This window comes from Callorhinus ursinus, unplaced genomic scaffold (assembly GCF_003265705.2).
Source record: "Callorhinus ursinus isolate GAN/ISIS: 27379988/994484 unplaced genomic scaffold, GSC_fseal_2.0 scaffold69, whole genome shotgun sequence".
In the NCBI taxonomy this organism is placed as follows: domain Eukaryota; kingdom Metazoa; phylum Chordata; class Mammalia; order Carnivora; family Otariidae; genus Callorhinus; species Callorhinus ursinus.
In genome coordinates, this window is record NW_027397131.1 from 6,044,834 (window position 1) to 6,066,752 (window position 21,919).

A 21,919-nucleotide genomic window follows, 5' to 3' on the forward strand; every position below is an offset into this window, starting at 1 on the left:
TAACATATAAAAGTCTCACACTCCTCCTCCAATCTCCTCTCTAGGGAAAGCCAGTACAAAACTTAGATATTAGAAAATACTAAGGGTGATCAAATTTTAAAGTCAACTCAAGAGAAGTTTTAATTTTGGTTTGTGATGCACACCTACAGTCAACCAAAACATATTCTAATAATAACCATATAGAGCCTTCATATTTGCCTAACTCTGAGAAAACTATTTTCTCATAGATGCTAATGACCAGCAATGTGACCTATTTCTTGTTCTTAAATGCTTCCCAAAATGTCACTATGTGAAACTGGAATATGTGTGAAACTAGAAGAAAGTTCCTGGAGAACAATTCAATACTTCTCCATTACTTCATTCTACTACAGATGAACCATAATGTCTACTCCTGTCTGGTCAAAACACTGAAAATTACTATAATTTGGAATGTTTGCCTTTTATTAAGTCACAGGTTTCTTTCCAGGGTGACTATCCAAATCTTGTATGGACACTTATCAGGAAGACACTCTACTGAATTAAAGAAAAAAATAAAGAGATGAAAACTATTCCCATTTAGTTATTCAGGGACTTCATTAACCTGTGACCAAGAATGGAATCTATGATTTCAACTCATGGTTTGTTGGACGCACACATGTTACTGGATTCAAACATGTGTTTCTATTTAAACTGCTGGAATGTATATATGGCTCCACAAAGGGTGATAAATATTAGCAAATCTTCTAAGAATGAAGGTCCTTTATGACCAAATACACCATGTTTTGATTCAGTTTTTCAAATGTCTCAGTCACACAAAGCTGAACAATCTGCTTTTTACATCTATCCACAAGTTAAAGAACAATGAAATAAAATCCTTCCACAGAGCACATCTATCTGTACATTCACGGCCAACCCAAGGCAGATCTGTGATTTCTGCTGTCTTCTTTTCTTCCCTCATAGCAAGCCTGCCTTAGGTAGAGGCAGGGGATTCTGAAATGCCCAGGTAATGATAAGTTGGGTATTAACCATCATCAGATAATGCCAAGTAAGGGGTTTCAGGTATAGTACAGAAACTTCAACAGATGAGCCTAAAGAAGGGTGGAAAACTGTGGTCTGAAACATTCTATTTGGCCAGCATAGCATTTTTAAATTTTTAAAATTTAAGTCCCTTTAGGAAAGCCCCCCCCCACTCAAATAAGATACTTCACAAGATATTATATCTCACCGTGAACTAAGAACCCCGCAGACATCATGTGTGCAAGCCAAATGTCCGAAGTGTGAACGTCACAGGAATTCTTCCAACCCTGTTTAGCCTTCTTACATTTTGTTTCTTTGCTCAGAATGCCCTCCCAGCCCACCCAAGCCTACCTCCTCAGTTAACCACTGCTCCTAAGTACTCAAGAAGTCCTTTCTTATCTCCTAAAGCCCCAGTCAAGTGCTTAACCCTCTCTGGTCCCAGACTCTCCTATTTCTATGACTTTTCTGTCAGGCACCAGACTAATTCCTTCAGGGCAAGGACTATGCCTTGCTCATTTTAGTCTCTCCAGTGTGTGGAATACAGCAGGTGGTAAATAAATACTTTCAGAATGAAAAAATGGCAATACAAGTATCAGCTGAAAATATTTGCTTCCATATTCTTGGCAGAGAATGCAGAAAACAATGAAGCTGACAAAAAAGAAAAAATGTAGATCACACAGAGCAAAAAAATAAAGAGGCTGTAAAGGCCACATCTGCTTACACAGAGGTGATTTCCAAAGGTTGATGTCCCTCTACAGCATCATTTAACCTCATCTATAGTTGCTGCTTTATTTCACTCCAGGACCCCTGTATATTTGTTGTTACACACATGCTTTCTGGATCCCAACAACAAAGACACAAATATAATAAATCCAAATAAATGAAAAAAGAACATGAACTTGAATCAATTTCTTTGAAAAGACAGGCATCTTCCCTTATACAAAACACTTATTTTAAAATAGAGCTGACTAGAAATAAACAATTGCTAATCATAGTTCCTCATATTCATTTTTCAATCAGGTCCACTCCTATTTCCCTTTGCTATATGTAACTAGCCAGACTGGCTTCAGTGAAGTTCAGAACTCTCAGAGGACAGTCAGGGACACGCTGGGCATGGTCACCAACAGAGGGCAAGCAGGTCTAAAGGTGTGTCTTTCACTGATTGTATTAACCCACCCATGGTCATCCTTACCGGAAATAAGGAAAGCTGTGAAGGATTCCTCTCCATATCCCAGGTGAGGTAAAGAAGGGTCAGGGAAAGGAGCAACAGGGGGTAGCAGTGAAAGAAGATAATCAGGACAGCATACCTGGCAGCCTTCGTGGACTCTGCCTCCAAGCAAAAATGTCATTAGAGTTGCTCAGGAGGAGCAAGAAGTCAGAATGGTTCCTTCCCAAACAGCATCTCATCCTTTCTTTGCCCTGAGCATCTCCAGCTGTCTCATCAAAACCTATTCCCCTTCATATGGAAGGGGAGCTTTCAGGGGCCTGTAACCACTGAGACACAGTGACTTCTCCTTAATTATCACTAAGGCAGGAGGACAAAGCAACTTACCTTCTGAAAAAAGTCTTCCCCACTTTTGCCTTTTCCTTCAGCAGCAGCTGTAAATAAAAATGTATACATTTAAAATAGTTTCTTTTTTTCAACCTATGTATTCAAAAATCTCTCAAGTATCAAGTTGAGAATAAAAAAGTAATAAGCAAGATGCCATTCTTGCTCTCCCAAAGCTCAGCACCTGCTTGAACAGGTCTCATCTAATGCAAAGTCACCAAAAAAAAAAAAAAAAAACTAATTCAATCAAATATACATCTTTAGATAATTTCACACTCTTTGTCTGAAAGACTCAGATCTCTCTTTTCACACACAGATGAAAGTAATCTCATACTTTCATAATTAAAGAACGACATAAACAAATGCAACTACCAATATAATCTACTATACTGCTCTAAGCACTTCCTATCTGCAACCAATCCCAGGCATGAGGTTGCCTTTTCAACTGGTGGTTCATCTCACAAGGTCTACACTCAGCTGTTTGTTCTATGCTTTCCAATGACTATATAATCTACCTGGGTTTCAGCTGCCATCATACTACTTTAATTCAGTCCTTAATTCACATTTATAAGAGAGAGACAAAACAACATGAGGATGAGGGGAGCCCGGGGGGCTCAGTCGTTAAGCGTGTCTGCCTTGGGCTCAGGTCATGATCCCAGAGTCGTGGGATCGAGCCCCACATCAGGCTCCCTGCTCCGTGGGAAGCCTGCTTCTCCCTCTCCCACTCCCCCTGCTTGTGTTCCTCTCTCGCTGTGTGTCTCTCTCTGTCAAAAAAAGATAAAATCTTAAAAAAAAAAAAACATGAGGATGAAACAGTAATAATGAAGGTCACAGACAACAATAAAATTTCATGTGAGATTAAAAAGTCATTACATTTGAATAATCGTTTTTATATCTAAATGGCAACCTATAAATATAGGAGAAACCCAGGTCTCTACATTCAAAAGTCTTACAACTCTGTGAACCTTCTTTTTAATATGTGGAGAGGAGTAAGCAATTTGAATAAAAGGAGAGAGGGGACAAAAGCCAATAGCAGCTTGCTTGCAAAAGCCTCAAACTGCATCTTTCAGAAGGCAAACACCACGGGTGCCTGGGTGGCTTAGTCGGTTAAGCACCTGACTCTTGATTTTGGCTCAAGTCATGATATTAGAGTCGTGAGATCGAGCCCTTGCTGGGCTCTGCGCTAGGTGTAGAGCCTGCTTAAGACCCTCTCTCTCCCTCCTCCTCTCCCCTCCTCCTCCCTGACATCCACTCCCAATTCATGCTCTCTCTCTCTTAAAAAAAAAAAAAGGGAAAACAAACACCAAACAGGTTTCAAATTCAGGTGCACGGTGGACCAGTGGTTAACTGGAGAAGCCACCCCCTGGTCAAGACAAGGAAATGAGCCAGAGCAAGAACTCCTGGACAATGAAATCTGGAAGACCATGGTACCCCAAACACCTAATGGTCAATACTGTCAAGGGACACTGTGCGTACATGCATATACATGTGTGTATGTGTGTCCAGGACACTTATTAAAATTATTAAAGACTCCTGTATGTCAACCACACCTCAATTTAAAAAAATTATTAATGACCCAAAAAATGTGGCAGATCATTCTGTTAAGTAGAAGACTCAAAACTCAAAGAAATTCCCTCAAAGAAATATCAAGTATTAAAATTTAGACACCTTCTATAATCTTGTAAAAATGTGTATTTTTATCAACATGTTTTCATCCAAAAATCAGAACACAGAGTACATGTTTCTGTGATTTCCAAAGACAGTTTGAGGAAATGTATGAAAACAAGAGCTAGGGGCGCCTGGGTGGCTCAGTTGGTTAAGTGTCTGCCTTCAGCTCAGGTCATGATCTCAGGGTCCTGGGACCAAACCCCAAGTTGGGCTCCCTGCTCAATGGGGAACCTGCTTCTCCCTCCCCCACCGTTTGTGCTCTCTCTTGCTCTCTCTCTCTCATAAAATCTTAGAGAAAAAAAAGGAAAACAAGAGCTAAAAAGAAATAAAAAATTTAAAACTCTATTCTAATGGCAGGCTAAACAATAGCCACTCAAAGATGTTCATGTGCTAATTCCTGGAACCTATGAATATGTTACTTTATGTGGCAAAAGGGATTTTGCAGATGTGATTAAATTAAGGCTCTTGAGATAGGGAGACGATCCTGAATTACCCAGGTGGGCCCAATGTCATCACAAGGTCCTTGTAAGAGGGAAGCAGGAAGGTCAGAAGCCAAGAAGGTGATGTAACAACAGAAGCAGAGGGAGAGGAGGACATATAACAAAGAAAGGAGAGGTCAGGGTAGAAAGATATTAGAGATGCTACACTGCTGGTTTTGAAGATGGACAAATGGGGCCAACAAGCTAAGGAACACAGGTAGCCTCTAGAAGCTGGGAAAGGCAAGGAAATGGATTCTCCCCTGGAGCCTCTGGAGGGAGCATGGCCCTGCCAACACCCTGATATATGCCAATGAAACCCATTTCAGACTTTTGAATGCTGGAACTATATGAATAAATTTATGTTGTAAACTATTATGCTTGTAATTTGTTACAGCAGCAAAAAACAAAACAAAACAAAAAACATGCAAAAAAAAAAACCCTAATACATAATGGCAATACCATTTTAACTTTACTTTCTGTACAAATACCATACCTCCAACAGCATGAACTGAGCAAAGAAACTGAGCAAAGACATGTGAGCATCTGAGTCACACATTTCCACAAATAGGTTCCTGGAAGTTAACTCTACAAATTATGATTTTCACTCTCTAATTTGGAAATATGTCAATATTAAAACAAAACAAAAAAAAAACGAAAAAGGAAGGGCGCCTGGGTGGCTCAGTCAGTTAAACAACCGGCTCTTCATCTCAGCTCAGGCCTTGATCTTGGGCTCGTGAGCTCAGGCCCCGCATTGGGTTTCACACTAGGCATGGAGACTACTTAAAAAATAAAAATAAATTAAAAAAAAAAACCACAAAAAGCAAATTTGACCAAAAAAAAAAAAAAAGCTTATACTTTCTAAATAAACTGGAAAATATGGGTGATCCTAGCTAGAGGGTCTACCTAGGCAAGACAAAAGGTTTAGTGCCTAAACCTAATGACACAAAACTAGTAAGTGCCTTGGGGGCACTTCAACTCAGCCACCTCTTGGGCTTTCTCCTTATCTCTAAAGCAAAAAATTGTTTGAAGGGGCCCTACTCAATGACAAAACAGCTTGGCGATCAAAATTGCATAGTGTGGCACAACAATCTGAAAAAATTCCATTGACATTGAGGAAACTCTTCTTTTAAAAGAAACTTTAGAATCAAAGATATTTTCAAAGGCCTATCAAGCAAGACAGGACTATCAAGACGCCTTTCACCCACAGGGATCTCCTTCACAACTTAGAATTCATCATTTTAAATTTCATAATACAATTACATTTTATTATAGACATTTCCTTTAGGACACTTATTTTGCTCACCATAAACTCATTATGTCACAACCTTGAAATGCCCCTTCATTCCAAGTCCAACTAAACAAACTTCACAGAATGGCCTTTCAATCCCTGGATGAATAAAAAAAAGGGGGAGAGGATTTTCCTTAAACCCAAATTATAATTAACTATGTTCCAGAAAAACATCTAAAATTTAAAAGAAAGGGGCACCTGGGTGGCTCAGTCGTTAAGCATCTGCCTTTGTCTCAGATCATGATCCCAGGGTCCTGGGACTGAGCCCCACATCAGGCTCCCTGCTCAGCGGGAAGCCTGCTTCTCCCTCTCCTACTCCCCCTGCTTGTGTTCCCTCTCTCACTGTGTCTCTCTCTGTCAAATAAATAAATAAAATCTTTAAAATAAATAAAATAAAATAAAATTTTAAAAAACCTTCACCTTTAGTAACCTTGGGAGGTCAAGGGAAAGAGGAAGCAGGGATAGTCACTAGCACCAAAAATACACCAAAATTCTTTGGCCTTTTTCTTTCTAAGTATTTACATATAAGAAACTCCAAATCTGAGCCTAATTTCCCCCTAAATCCTGAGTAGTGTCCATTCCTTAAGCCCACCAAGTACCCTAGTAAGAGACTCTGACCAGATACTTAGGGAGATCATTGTCTCAGGTACAAACCATGGTTAGTCCATGTCATGGGAGCTTTATAGTAACTATTCCTTATCTCATTCCCAGGTTGCTGGGTCTCCTGCCAGACTTTTACTGACCCTATCTATGCAAGCAAAGCTGTCAAGGCCATAGAGGCCAATTAAGGGAGAACAACATAACACCAAAAGTATTCTCTCAGCCACCTCAAATCTGCTCAAATCTGAGAACTCAATTCTCAAATAGTCCAAATTCCTCAGTATTAAAATATACACTCCTCTGAAGAAGTGAGAGATTGTGGGGAGGAGGTTTGCAGAATATTTACTTCTCAATATAAACTCAGGTATTTAATAAGTTCATTTTTTAGATGCAGGAAAGAATAGAAAGTTCACTCTTTCATTCCATGAATATCTAAGTCCTGTGCTGGTCAATCAAAATTGTCAAGGCCCTGACCTCATTCAACTTACAATCTTGGCCCATATATTCACAGCCACCCACTAGTAAGATAGAGCCAAAATCAAAATTTAATTTTAGGGACAACATCCCAAAGATCTTTTCATGGTCACAACTCCAACCAAACTAAACTTAATAGAAACTTAATTTAGCTATTTCTCTTAGGACAATGTACTAAAAAGCTACTCATTTTACTCTTAATCCAACATTACAGCTGGGCAGCTCCTGCCAGGCCTGAAGAATAAAGGGTACTTTCAGGAAGATCATCAAAGAGTTGGGTTTAAAAAAAGAAAAAAAACATGAGATATGATAATATCTAGACTCAATGGCTGTCTTTTCACTATGGTTGGCGGGGCAAATGTTGCCTGTGAAATGAGCCAAGCCATCCTGATGTCAAGGCATTCCTTGACCTTTGAAGTCTGACTATATTCTGTGGTGTAACAGTTCTTCAGAGTCTTCACATTCTTAAACACCGATACACCCTCATCTTTTTCATTCCACAGTACCATGAACACACACAAAATGATTTAGCAGGCTTTTTCTAACTGTCTTTATAACATGACTTCTGCCTGATGTTCCAAAATTTAGTCTTTTGATTGTAAAAACCCTGGATTATTCTTGCCAATGAAAGCAACTGTCTTTATTTTCATGACACAGAACTGCAAGAATAAATTACTTCAGTACTACTGAAATATGGCTTTACAGATTGTGCAGGTAAAGCATTTCATATTTTAAGCTGAACAATTCATTTTTATGTTCATTATAATTTCTCCAATGCTTTGCCATATTTTATTTGATATTTTTGCTTCACAAGAAACATGGGATGGCAAAATCCACAGCCAATAAAAACAGCAAAAGTTGAAACAGGTGTAAACTATTATACTCCCCCAAACTACAGGGCAAATTTAGTTAATTACTGAATTAAAGGGGGGGGCTCAATTTTAAATTCTTTGTAGGGCATATGGAAACTTGTTTAAATATCCCTTTCACTTTAAAATGCTTTTCCATTATAACAGCTGATGCTTTCTGGAGTCAAATCTAAAAACACAAGGACTATGTATTCATATTTAAAACACAGTATGGAATATCTTTAAACACTCCCTGGATAGTGTTCCCCTGTGGAATCTGAGCCAAAAAGCAAAACAAAACAAACAAAAACAGTTCAATATAAAAATAAATGAGAAATAATTCTTCAAATCTATAAAGATTCAAGGCATTTTTCCCTTTTTCTTAACCCAATTGTAGCACATTTGCAACTAAGAAGGCTGCTGTATGTGAAGGTCACCTGAGAAATAAATGTGAACATTTAGGTAGCCTAATCATCCGCAAAAATACTAAAATTTTAAAACATTCACTTATCAGATCAATTTAATCAATATGCTAAAAGAGCTATGCGAGATACTTTATTCTGTGTATTATTGTTTTCAGAAAACTTCCATGACAATTGAGCCAATTTCACTGAAAGAGGAATCATAAAAAGATGTAGAAGATGCAGTTATTATACACTCCCAAAGAACTTTTTATGTTCATGAATCATATCTAACACTCCAGAGTGGAATGCAAAGTTCTGAGAATTGATTGAATAGTAGACATTAAGCCTATTCTTAAAGTTTTTTCAATTTTCAAGTCATTCGAATACCTAGTAAACTGAAAAACACTCCAGGTTTAAACATCAGTAATGAACAGTGGCTTCTGAAAGTTATATATCACAGTAAGTGTGAGGATTTTCAGACTTCATCTTTCCTAAAACTCCCTACCTGCTTTCAGAATTCACAATGAACAAATCACACTCACCTGCTTTAAAAAAAAAAATTAAAAAACAAGAAAAACATGTAGGTGTATAGAGAAAAATCAAGAAGAAACAGACAAAAAAAATTTCTTTTCAGGGCGCCTGGGTGGCTCAGTCAGTTAAGCGTCTGCCTTCATCTCAGGTCATGATCCCTGGAGTCCCAGGAAAGAGTTCCGCAACAGCCTTCCTGCTCAGCAGAGAGCCTGCTCCCTCTGACCCTCCCCCCTCTCATGCCTTTTCTTTACACTTTCTCTCAAATAAATGAATAAAATCTTTAAAAAAATTTTTTTTTCCTTAAAATAGTGGTTGGTAATTTGAGGATGGTTTTCTTCTTCAGTCTAATGCTTTTCTTAAATACTGTTTTTTTTGTTGTTGTTGTTGTTTTGCAGTTAAAAATCCCCATGTTCAGGAGAGACTGGAGGAATATGGTAGTGGAGTAGGAGGTCCCTAGGCTTGCCTCATAACTATCAAATCATCCTAAATACCCCAGGAATTGACCTGAAGACTGTCAGAACAAACTCCACAACTGAAGGTGGAGAGGAGGCCCCCTCAAAGAGCACATGCAGGATGCACTGGATATACTCCCCGAGCATCAGGCCTTTGGGAACAACACTGCAGGGCACTACAGGACCTCTTCATGAGGCCATTACTTTCAGGGACAGGAAACACAGCTGACTTTGCTAACACACAAAAGCAGGCATGGAGACTTAGACAAAATGAGAAGACAGAGGAATTTGTCCGAAATGGAAGAACAAGACAAAGCCACAGCCAGAGATCTAAATGAAACAGATATAACTAACATGCCTGATAAAGAATTTAAAGTAATAATCATCAATGGACTGGAGAAAAGAGTGGGAGACATGAGTGAGACCCTTAACACAGAGATAAGGAGAAACATAGCAGAGATAAAAGGCTCAATAAACAAAATCTGAAACATGCTTGATAGAATAAACAGCAGGCTGGGGGTGCCTGCGTGGCTCAGTCAGTTAAGCATCTGCCTTTGGCTCAGGTCATGATCCCAGGGTCCTGGAATCAAGCCCCACATTGGGCTCCCTGCTCAGCAGGGAGCCTGTTTCTCCCTCCCCCTTTCCCTGTTGTTCTCCCTGCTGTGTGCTCTCCCTCCTCGACAAATAAATAAATAAAATATTAAAAAAAGAAAGAAAAAGAATAAACAGCAGGCTGGAAGAAGCAGAGGAAGAAATCAATGACTTAGAAGACAGAGTAATGGAAAGTAATCAAGCGAACAAAAAAGAGAAAAAAGAATTACCCAAAATGAAAATTGACATGAGGAACTCCATGACTCCATCAAACGTAATAACATTCTTATTAGAGGAGTCCTTGAAGACAATGAAACCAAAAAGAGGGCAGAAAATCTATTTGAAGAAATAATAGCTGAAAACTTCCATAATCTGGAGAAGGAAACAGATATCCAGATCCAGGAGGCACAGAGAACACGCAGCAGAATCAACAAAAGCAGATCCACACCAAAATATTTTGTAATTAAAACTGCAAAATATAATGATGAAGAAAAAACTTTAAAAGCAACAAAACAAAAGAAGGCAGTAACTTACAAGGGAAAACCAATAAGACAGAAACTTTCCAAGCCACAAGGGAGTGGCATAATATACAGAAAGTGCTGAACTGGAAAAATCTGCAGCCGAGAATATTCTATCCAGCAAGGCTATCATTCAAAAGAGGAGAGATAATTTCTCAGACAGACAAAAACCAAAGGAGTTCATGGCCACTGCAAGAAATACTAAAGGGGACTCTGTAAGTGGAAAGGAAAGACCAAATGTGATGGTATGAAGAAAAAACAAAAGCAGTAAAAATTAGTATTTCTGTAAAAAAAAAAAAATTCAGTCAAGGAACTCATAAAATAAAAGGATGGAAAATATGACAACATATACCTAAAACATGGTCAGAAGAGAAGTAAAGAATGGTTCAAACTTAAATGACCATCAATTGCATATAGACTGCTATATGGAGAACATATTATATACCAACTTAATGGTAACCACAAATCAAAAATCACTAATATATATGCAAAGAACAAAGAGAAGGAAATCCACATATATCACTAAGCAAAACCAGAAAAGGAGGAAACAGAGAAAGACAAGAAAAGATCAGAGAAAATCTTCAGAAACAACCACACAACAAATAATAAAATGGCAATAAATACACATCTATCAAAAACCACTTTGAATGTAAATGGATTAAATGCTCCAATCAAAAGACAAAGGGTGACAGAATGGATTAAAAAAAAAAAAATACCCACCTATATGCTGCCTATAAGAGAAGCATTTTAGACTTAACACCTACAGATGGAAAGTGAGGGAATGAAGAAACATTTATTACGCAAATGGAAGTCAAAAGAAAGCCAAATTCACAATAGTTATATTGGACAAAATAGACTTTAAAACAAAGACTGTAAAAACAAAGGACACTATGTAATAATGAAGGGAACAACCCAACAAGAAGATAACAACTGTAATATTTATGCATCAGCATGGGCACACCCAAATAAAACAGTTAATTACAAACATAAAAGAACTAATTGATAATATTACAATAATAGTAGGGGGCTTTAACACCCCACTTACATCAATAGACAGATCATCTAAAGAGAAAATCAACAAGAAAACAATGGCTTTGCATGACACACTAGACCAGATATATTCGAACATTCCATCCTAAAACAGCAGAATACATTCTTTATAAGCGCATATGGAACATGCTCCAGAATAGATCACATATTAGGCCACAAAACCAACATCAACAAATTCAAAAAGATTGAAGTCATATCATGTATCTTTTCTGACCAAAAGTTTATGAAAATAGAAGTCAACCATAAGAAAAATGTGGAAAGACCACAAATACATGGAAGCTAAATAATAGGCTGCTAACCAATGAATGAGTACCTTACACCTAAAGAAAGAAGAACAAACAAAACCTAAAACCAACAGAAAGAAGGAAATAATCAATACTAGAGCAGATGGGGCACCTGGGTGGCTCAGTCAGTTAAGCATAGGACTTCAGCTCAGTTCATGATCTTGGGGTCCTGGGATGGAGCCCAGCGTCAGGCTCCCTGCTCAGCAGGGAGTCTGCTTCTCCCTCTCCCTCTCCCTCTGCCTCTTCCCCTTACTTGTGCTCTCTCTCTCTCAAATAACATCTTTAAAAAAAAAAAACAAAGCAAAATACACGATATACAAACTTAAAAAACAATAGAAGAGATCAATGAAACCGGGAGCTAGTTCTTTGAAAAAAATCAACAAAATTGATAAACCTAGCCAGACTTATCAAAAAGACAAAGGACTCAAATAAGTCACAAATGAGAAAGGAGAAATAATCCAACTACACCACAGAAATACAAAAAATCCTAAAAGAACATTAGGAAAAACTATATGCCAACAAATTGGACAACCTAAAAGAAATGGGTAAATTCCTAGAAACATATAAACTACCAAAACTGAAACAGGAAGAAATAGAAAATCTAACCAGCAAAGAAATTGAGTCAGTAATCAAAAAGAAATCCCAACAAACAAAAGTCCAGGACCACATGTCTTAACAGGCAAATTCTACCAAACATTTAATGGAGAGTTAATATCTATTCTTCTCAAACTATTCCAAAAAATAGAAAAGGAGGAAAAACTTCCAAATTTATTCTATGAAGCCAGCATTACCCTAATACCAAAACCAGATAAAGACACCACAAGAAAATTACCGCCCAATATCTCTGATGTCCATATATGCAAAAATTTCCAATCCTCAAAAGTACTAGCAATCCAAATCCAACAATATGTTAAAAAAAAATCATTCACCAAGATCAAGTGGGATTTATTTCTGGGTTGCAAGGGTGGTTCAATATCTGCAAATCAATCAACGTGATACATCACATCAATCAGAGAAAGGATAAGAACCTTTCAATAGATGCAGAAAAAGCATTTGAGAAAGTACGACATCCATTCATGATAAAAGCCCTGAACAAAGTAAGTTTAGAGAGAACATAACCCAACATAATAAAGGCTGTATATCAAAAACCCACAGTGAACACCATATTCCATGGGGAAAAACTGAGAGCTTGCCCCCTAAGGTCAGGAACAAGACAAGGATGTCTACTCTCACCACTTTTATTCAACACAGTACTGGAAGTGCTAGCCACTGCAGACAACAAAAAGATATAAAAGACATCCAAATTTCTAAGGAAGAAGTAAAACTTTCACTATTTGCAAATGACATGATACTATATATAGAAAACCTGAAAAACTCCATCAAAAACTGCTAGAACTGATAAATTCAGTAAAAATCACAGGACACAAAATCAATGTACAGAAATCTGTTACTTTTGTATACACTAATAATGAAACAGCAGAAAAAGAAATCAAGAAAACAGTCGCATTTACAATTGCACACAAAAAAATAAGATACATAGGAAAAAACCTAACCAAAGAAGTGAAAGACCTGTACTCTGAAAACTGTAAAACACTGATGAAAGAAACTGAAGATGACACAAAGAAATACAAACAAATTCCATGCTCATGGACTGGAATAACAAATATTGTGAAAATGTCTAGACTAACAAAAGCAGTCTACACATTTAATGCAATCCCTATCAAAATACGAACAGCATTTTTAACAGAACTAGAACAATTCTAAAATTTGTATGGAACCATAAAAGACTCCAAACAAACAAAGCAATCTTGAAAAAGGAAAGCAAAGCTGGGAAGCATCACAATTCTGGACTTCAAGTTGCATTACAAAGTTGCAGTAATCAAAACAGGATGGTACTGGCACAAAAATACATACATAGATCAATGTAACAGAATAGAAAACCCAGAAATAAACCCACAACTATATGGTCAATTAATCTCTGACAAAGCAGGAAAGAATATTCAGTGGGAAAAAGACAGTCTCTTCAACAAATGGTGTTGGGAAAACTGGACAGCAACAAGCAAAAGAAGGAAACTGGACCACTTTTTTATTCCATACACAAAAATAAATTCAAAATGGATGAAAGACTTAAATGTAAGACCTGAAACCATAAAAACCTGGAAGAAAGCACAGGCAGTAACTTCTTTGTCGTCAGCTGTAGCAACTTTTTTCTAATAGGTCCCCTGAGGCAAGGGAAATAAAAGCAAAAATAAAAAATCAGGACTACATCAAAATAAAAAACTTCTTCTGATATCCTACTTAAAGGGTCTATCCAACAAGAAGATCTAACAATTGTAAATATCTATGCCCCGAACATGGAAGCAGACAATTATATAAGGCAATTAAAAACAAAAGCAAAGAAACACATTGACAACAATACAATAATAGTGGGGGAATTTAACACCCCCCTGACTGAAAAGGACAGATCATCTAAGCACAGGATCAACAAGGAAATAAAGACTTTAAATGACACACTGGACCAAATGGACTTCGCAGACATATTCAGAACATTCCATCCCAAAGCAATGGAATACACACTCTTCTCTAGTGCCCATGGAACATTCTCCAGAATAGATCACATCCTAGGTCACAAATCAGGTCTCAACCGGTACCAAAAGATTGGGATCATTCCCTACATATTTTCAGACCACAATGCTTTGAAACAAGAACTCAATCGCAAGAGGAAAGTTGGAAAGAACTCAAATACATGGAGGCTAAAGAGCATCCTACTAAAGAATGAATGGGTCAACCTGGAAATTAAAGAAGAATTTAAAAAAATTCATGGAAATCAATGAAAATGAAAACACAACTGTTCAAAATCTTTGGGATGTAGCAAAGGCAGTCCAAAGAGGAAAGTATATTGCAATACAAGCCTTTCTCAAGAAACAAGAAAGGTCTCAAATACACAATCTAACCCTACACCTAAAGGAGCTAGAGAAAAAAGAGTAAATAAAGCCTAAACCCAGCAGGAGAGGAGAAATAATAAAGATCAGAGCAGAGGTGCCTGGGTGGCTCAGTTGTTAAGCATCTGCCTTCAGCTCAGATCATGATCCCGGGGTCCTGGGATGGAGCCCCGCATCAGGCCCCCTGCTCGGCGGGAAGACTGCTTCGCCCTCTTCCACTCCCCCTGCTTGTGTTCCCTCTCTCGCTCTCTCTCTGTCAAATACATAAATAAAATCTTTAAAAATAAATAAATAAAGATCAGAGCAGAAATCAATGAAATAGAAACCAAAACAAGAGTAGAATAGATCAAAGAAACTAGGAGCTGGTTCTTTGAAAGAATTAACAAGATTGATAAACCCCTGGCCAGACTTATCAAAAAGAAAAGAGAAATGACCCAAATCAACAGAATCATGAATGAAAGAGGAGACCACCAACACCAAAGATATACAAACAACTATAAGAACATATGAGCAACTATATGCCAGCAAATTAGATAACCTGGAAGAAATGGATGCACCCCTAGAGATCTATCAACTACCAAACTGAACCAGGAAGAAAGAGAAAACCTGAACAGACCTATAACCACTAAGGAAATTGAAGCAGTCATCAAAAATCTCTCAACAAACAAAAGCCCAGGGCCAGACGGCTTCCCAGGGGAATTCTATGAGACATTTAAAGAAGAATAAATACCTATTCTCCTGAAACTGTTCCAAAAAATAGAAATGGAAGGAAAACTTCCAAATTCATTTTATGAGGCCACCATTACCTTGATCCCAAAACCAGACAAAGACCCCATCAAAAAGGAGAATTACCGACCAATATCCTTGATGAACATGGATGCAAAAATTCTCACCAAAATACTAGCCAATAGGATCCAACAGTACATTAAAAGGATTATTCACCACGACCAAGTGGGATTTATCCCTGGCTGCAAGGTTGGTTCAACATCTGCGAATCAATCAACGTGATACAATACATTAACAAAAGAAAGAACAAGAATCATATGATCCTCTCGACAGATGCAGAAAAAGCATGTGACAAAGTACAGCATCCTTTCTTGATCAAAACTCTTCAGAGTGTAGGGATAGAGGGTATATTTACCTCAATATCATAAAAGCCATCTACGAAAAAACTACAGCAAATATCATTCTCAATGGGGAAAAACTGACAGCTTTACCCCTGAGGTCAGGAACGCGGCAGGGATGTCCACTATCACCACTGCCATTCAACATAGTATTAGAAGTCCTAGCCACAGCAATCAGACAACAAAAAGAAATCAAAAGCATCCAAATCGGCAAAGAGGAAGTCAAACTCTCACTCTTTGCAGATGATATGATACTGTATGTGGAAAACCCAAAAGACTCCACCCCAAAACTGCTAGAACTCATCCAGGAATTCAGTCAAGTAGCAGGATATAAAATCAATGTACAGAAATCAGTGGCATTCCTATACACCAACAACAAGACAGAAGAGAGAGAAATGAAGGAGTTGATCCCATTTACAAATGCACCCAAAACCATAAGATACCTAGGAATAAATCTGACCCAAGAGGCAAAGGAGCTGCACTCAGAAAAATATAAAATACTCAGGAAAGAAACTGAGGAAGACACAAAGAAATGGAAAAATGTTCCATGCTCATGGATTGGAAGAAAAAATATTGTGAAGATGTCCATGCTACCTAGAGCAATCTACACATTCAATGCAATCCCCATCAAAATACCATCCACTTTTTTCAAAGAAATGGAACAAATAATCCTAAAATTTGTATGGAACCAGAAAAGACCCCGAATAGCCAGAGGAATGTTGAAAAAGAAAAGCAAAGCTGGCGGCATCACAATTCCGGACTGCCAGCTCTATTACAAAGCTGTCATCATCAAGACAGTATGGTACTGGCACAAACACAGACACATCAATCAATGGAACAGAATAGAGAGACCAGAAATGGACCCTCAACTCTATGGTCAACTAATCTTTGCCAAAGCAGGAAAGAATGTCCAATGGAAAAAAAGACAGTCTCTTCAACAAATGGTGTTGGGAAAATTGGACAGCCACATGCAGAAGAATGAAACTGGACCATTTCCTTACACCACACACGAAAATAGACTCCAAATGGTTGAAAGACCTAAACGTGAGACAGGAGTCCATCAAAATCCTAAAGGAGAACACAGGCAGCAACCTCTTCGACCTCAGCCACAGCAACTTCTTCCTAGAAACATCGCCAAAGGCAAGGGAGCAAGGGCAAAAATGAACTATTGGGACTTCAAGATTAAAAGCTTTTGCACAGCAAAAGAAACAGTCAACAAAACCAAAAGGCAACCGACAGAATAGAAGAAGATATTTGCAAATGACATATCAGATAAAGGGCTAGTATCCAAAATCTATAAAGAACTTATCAAACAAAACACCCAAAGAACAAATAATCCAATCAAGAAATGGGCAGGAGACATGAACTGACATTTTTCCAAAGAAGACATCCAAATGGCCAACAGACACATGAAAAAGTGCTCAACACACTCGGCATCAGGGAAATCCAAATCAAAACCTCAATGAGATACCACCTCACACCAGTCAGAATGGCTAAAATTAACAAGTCAGGAAACGACAGATGTTGGTGGGGATGTGGAGAAAGGGGAACCCTCCTACACTGCTGGTGGGAATGCAAGCTGGTGCAACCACTCTGGAAAACAGTATAAAGGGTCCTCAAAAAGTTGAAAATAGAGCTACCATAAACCCAGCAATTGGACTACTGGGTATTTACCCCAAAGATACAAATGTAGGGATCCGAAGGGGTATGTGCACCCTGATGTTTATAGCATCAATGTCCACAATAGCCAAACTGTGGAAAGAGCCAAGATGTCCATCGACAGATGACTGTATAAAGAAGATGTGGTATATATATTCAATGGAATATTATGCAGCCATCAAAAGGAATGAGATCTTCCCATTTGCAAAGACATGGATGGAACTGGAGGGTGTTATGCTGAGTGAAATAAGTCAATCAAAGAAAGACGTGTATCATATGACCTCACTGATATGAGGAATTCTTAATCTCAGGAAACAAACTGAGGGTTGCTGGAGTGGGGGTGGGGTGGGAGGGATGGGGTGGCTGGGTGATAGACATTGGGGAGGGTATGTGCTATGGTGAGCGCTGTGAATTGTGCAAGACTGTTGAATCACAGATCTGTACCTCTGAAACAAATAATGCAATATATGTTAAGAAAAAAAAATGATAGCAGGAGGGGAAGAATGAAGGGGGAGAAATTGGAAGGGGAGACGAACCATGAGAGACGATGGACTCTGAAAAACAAACTGAGGGTTCTAGAGGGGAGGGAGTGGGGGGATGCGTCAGCCTGGTGATGGGTGTTAAAGAGGGCAAGTTCTGTGTGGAGCACTGGGTTTTATGCACAAACAATGAATCATGGAACACTGCATCAAAACTAATGATGTAATGGTTGGTGATTAACATAATAATAAAAAATTAAAGGGAAAAAAAGCTTCTTCTGCATAGTGAAGGAAACAATCAACAAAAGTAAAAGGCAAACTATGGAATGGAAGAACTTATTTGCAAACAAAATATCTTTTTTTTTAAGATTTTATTTATTTATTTGAGAGAGAGAGAAAGAGAAAGAGAGCACGAGGGGCAGAGCGAGAAGCAGATGCCCCACCGAGCAGGGAGCCCGATGCGGAACTCGATCCCAGGACCCAGGATCATGACCCGAGCCTAAGACAGACGCTTAACCAACTAAGCTACCCAGGCGCCTGCAAACAACATATCTGATATGTTAGTATCCAAAATATATAAAGAACTTATACAATTCAACATCCAAAAAACAATTTAAAAAATGGACAGAACACATGAACAGACATTTCTCCAAAGAAAACAACCAAATGGCTAATAGATGAGCATCTATTGCTCATCATCACTTACCGTCAGGGAAATACAAATCCAAACTACAATGAGATACCACCTCACACCTGTCAGAATGGCTAAAATCAACAAAACAAGAAACAACAGGTGTTGGCAAGGGGGAACCCTCTTGCACTATTGGTGGGAATGCAAACTGGTGCAGTCACTCCAGAAAACAATATGGAGTTTCCTCAAAAAAGTAAGAAATATCCTATAATCCAGCAATTGCATTACTGGATATATTTACCCAAAGAATATAAAAACACTAATTCAAAGGGATACATGCACCCCAATGTTTATAGCAGCATTATTTACAATAGTGAAGTTATGGAATCAGCCAAGTGTCCATCATTTGATGAACAGGAAAAGAAGATGTGGAATATATATACAAGGGAATATTATTCGGCCATTAAAAAGAATGAACTCTCCTAGAGGGGAGGGGGGTGGGGGGATGGGTTAGCCTGGTGATGGGTATTAAAGAGGGCATGTAGTGGAATGGAGCACTGGGTGTTATATGCAAACAATGAATCATGGAACACTACGTCAAAAACTAATGATGTAATGTATGGTGATTACCATAACATAATAAAATTAAATTAAAAAAAAAAGAATGAACTCTCAGGGTTCCTGGGTGGTTCAATCAGTTAAGCATCTTTCTTCGGCTCAGATCATGGTATCAGGGCCCTGGGATCAAGCCCCATATTGGGCTGTCTGCTCAGGAGGGGATCAGCTTCCCCCCCGCCGCCCCTACTTGTGTGCTCTCTCTTGCTCACACTCTCTCTCTCAAATAAATAAATAAAATCTTTAAAAAATAAAAAAAGAATTAACTCTTGCTATGTACAACAACATGGATGGAGCTAGAGTGTATTTATGCTAAGTGAAACAAGTCAGTCAGAGAAAGACAAATACTATATGATTTCACTCATATGTGGAATTTAAGAAAAAACAAGCAAAGGGGCAAAAGAGAGAGAAAGAGACAAATCAAGAAACAGACTCTTAAGTATAGAGAAAAAACTGATGATCACCTGAGGGGAGGTGAGTGGGGGGATGGGGATTAAGCCCCACATCAGGCTCTCTGCTCAGTGGGAGCCTGCTTCTCCCTCTCCCTGCCACTCCCCCTGCTTGTGCTCTCTCTCTCTCTGTCAAATAAATAAATAAAATCTTAAAAAAAAAAAAGAATGTATGCATATACACAGGATGTATATGCTAGGGAAAAAAGATTTAAAGGATAAAATAAACATCAAAATATTAATCATTATTTGAGTGGTGGAATTACTGGGTCATTCGTCACTTTTTCCTTTGTATTTTTCAGAATGCCTTTAAATAGCTTGAACTTATTTTTAATTATAAAAAGAAATGAGGTAACTATTTGAAATCCTTCTTTCTGTTTGAGAGTGAACCAAGGTTGTACTGGTTTGTCACACCATCGTTTTCAGCCCACAAGGTATAAAGCAATCTGGCAAAAGTGTGAAGGTCAAATGTGGATATAAGCTACCTAAGGGATAGAATGACTGTGACAGTATCAGAGATGAAAAATGGACAATGAAATCATACCAAGCATAAATATCATAGGAATTAATTAACCTAGCACTTTCTAGACTGAAATACTGATTCTATGCAACTCTCATGGAGGAGCTCTAACTAACAACTTATGCCCACAGTAGGAAAACTTCATAGGTGAAAACACTAAATCCAGTATTTGGAAAACCTCTGTGATTCACATCCAACTATAGTAGCTAGCCTCAAGACAGAAAGAGACACTCCAAAATGCATGAACCAAAAAGAGAAAATTTTATGTATACATTTCTAATTACAAACTGCTTAAAAGAGGGCTGCTTTTACTGGAAGGTCACATCAAATGAAACATAAAACAGATAACACCTTATTAATTTACCACATTCTAAACTGGCTCAATAGCTAAGAGTATGAGAGCAAAGAGATGGATCATGTGTTACAATCTGGCCAAGAGCATGAGCCATTAATCGAACTACACCAATAATCCAAGACATCCTGTGAGCTTTTTTAAAAAAATTTCATTTCCCACCAAATTTCCAACCAAACTAACAGGAATGACAAAATTTATGCTGGGGGTGGGGGAGCAGTCCTAATCTATTCTAACAATGGGGACTGCACTGCCTATTTAAGGTCTATATCTATTAACCCCAACAATTAAGTCCTCTGAAGAATTACACTCATCAAAATGCAGATTGCAGGGGATCTTTTACATGTCCAGTCTCTCAGGGCAGTAAAGCTCTGTCATTATCCCAGTGCTGGGGACAACCTAACACAGCGGTGGCCCTGCCACACTCAGGGCAGAGCAGCAGCCTCAGGCAAAGGCCAACATTCCCTAGTCTATTGGCTTTTAGTTTCACAAAGCATCTGCTGCTATCAAATGTAGGAAAACAAATATTCAGAAAAACCTGAGAACATCTAAATTACATTATTCATTGCTTCAAACAACGGTTAATTTGAACTCTTCAAGCAACTCTGGCTAAGAGTTTACTCAGACTTCAAATTTATTCACCTGACAGTGAAGACTTCCTTATGGACTGATGACCCTAACATACATCAATGTACTCAGTCCAGCTGATTAACAGAAACTTTGCTCATGTCAAATATTTAGCTTTTAGGGCCTATTTCTTCTTACATAAGCAAATCCTGAAGCACCATTTAGTCTGGCATGGGTCATAAACACTATTTGACAATTTTGAGTACTTAAATAATATTAGTGTGTTTTTTTTTAATCAACAGTCTTCTCGCTTTATCAAAAGCTTAAGTATGTTCATGGCCTTTATACAGTTCAGTGGAATTATGAATACCTAATTGGTCTTCCCGGAGAGCTGCACTGTCTGAAACAATAGCTGCTAACCACCTGTGGCTACTGAGCACTTCAAATATGGCTAGTCTGAATTCAGATGTACTGTAAAAGTAAAAAACACTGGATTTCAAAGACTTGATAGAGAAAAAAGTAAAAATCTCAGTAATGTTTGGATTATATGTTGAAACAGTATCATTTTTACATATGGGGTTAAAGAAAACTATTATTAAAATTAATCTCAACTGTTTTGCTTCTTTTTCATGTGGTTATAAAATTTTGTTACATTTGTGGTTCACATTATATTTCCATTATACAGTGCTATTATAATAACTTAACTGTTACCCAAAAGAGACTGAAAAAGATTCCAATAGAGAGCATCTCGACAGGCTACAAAGGACTGAAAGCAAGGAGTTATTTCCAAATAGTGGGCATCAGCAGCTTGAAATCCAAGCTGTACCTGTCTTAACCTAGTGGGAACAT

At 38.1% G+C, this 21,919-nt stretch overlaps 1 protein-coding gene across 5 annotated transcripts in view; it reads right to left on the reverse strand.

The window, feature by feature from the left end:
- BICC1 (BicC family RNA binding protein 1) overlaps window positions 1-21,919 on the reverse strand; it is a 293,760-nt gene that overhangs the window by 178,752 nt on the left and 93,089 nt on the right. For all 5 annotated transcript variants that reach the window (XM_073886239.1, XM_025850330.2, XM_073886238.1 and 2 more), the window contains exon 2: window positions 2,549-2,595. In XM_073886239.1, the coding sequence (XP_073742340.1) occupies window positions 2,549-2,595 (47 nt within the window). The remainder of the gene's footprint in view (window positions 1-2,548; window positions 2,596-21,919) is intronic.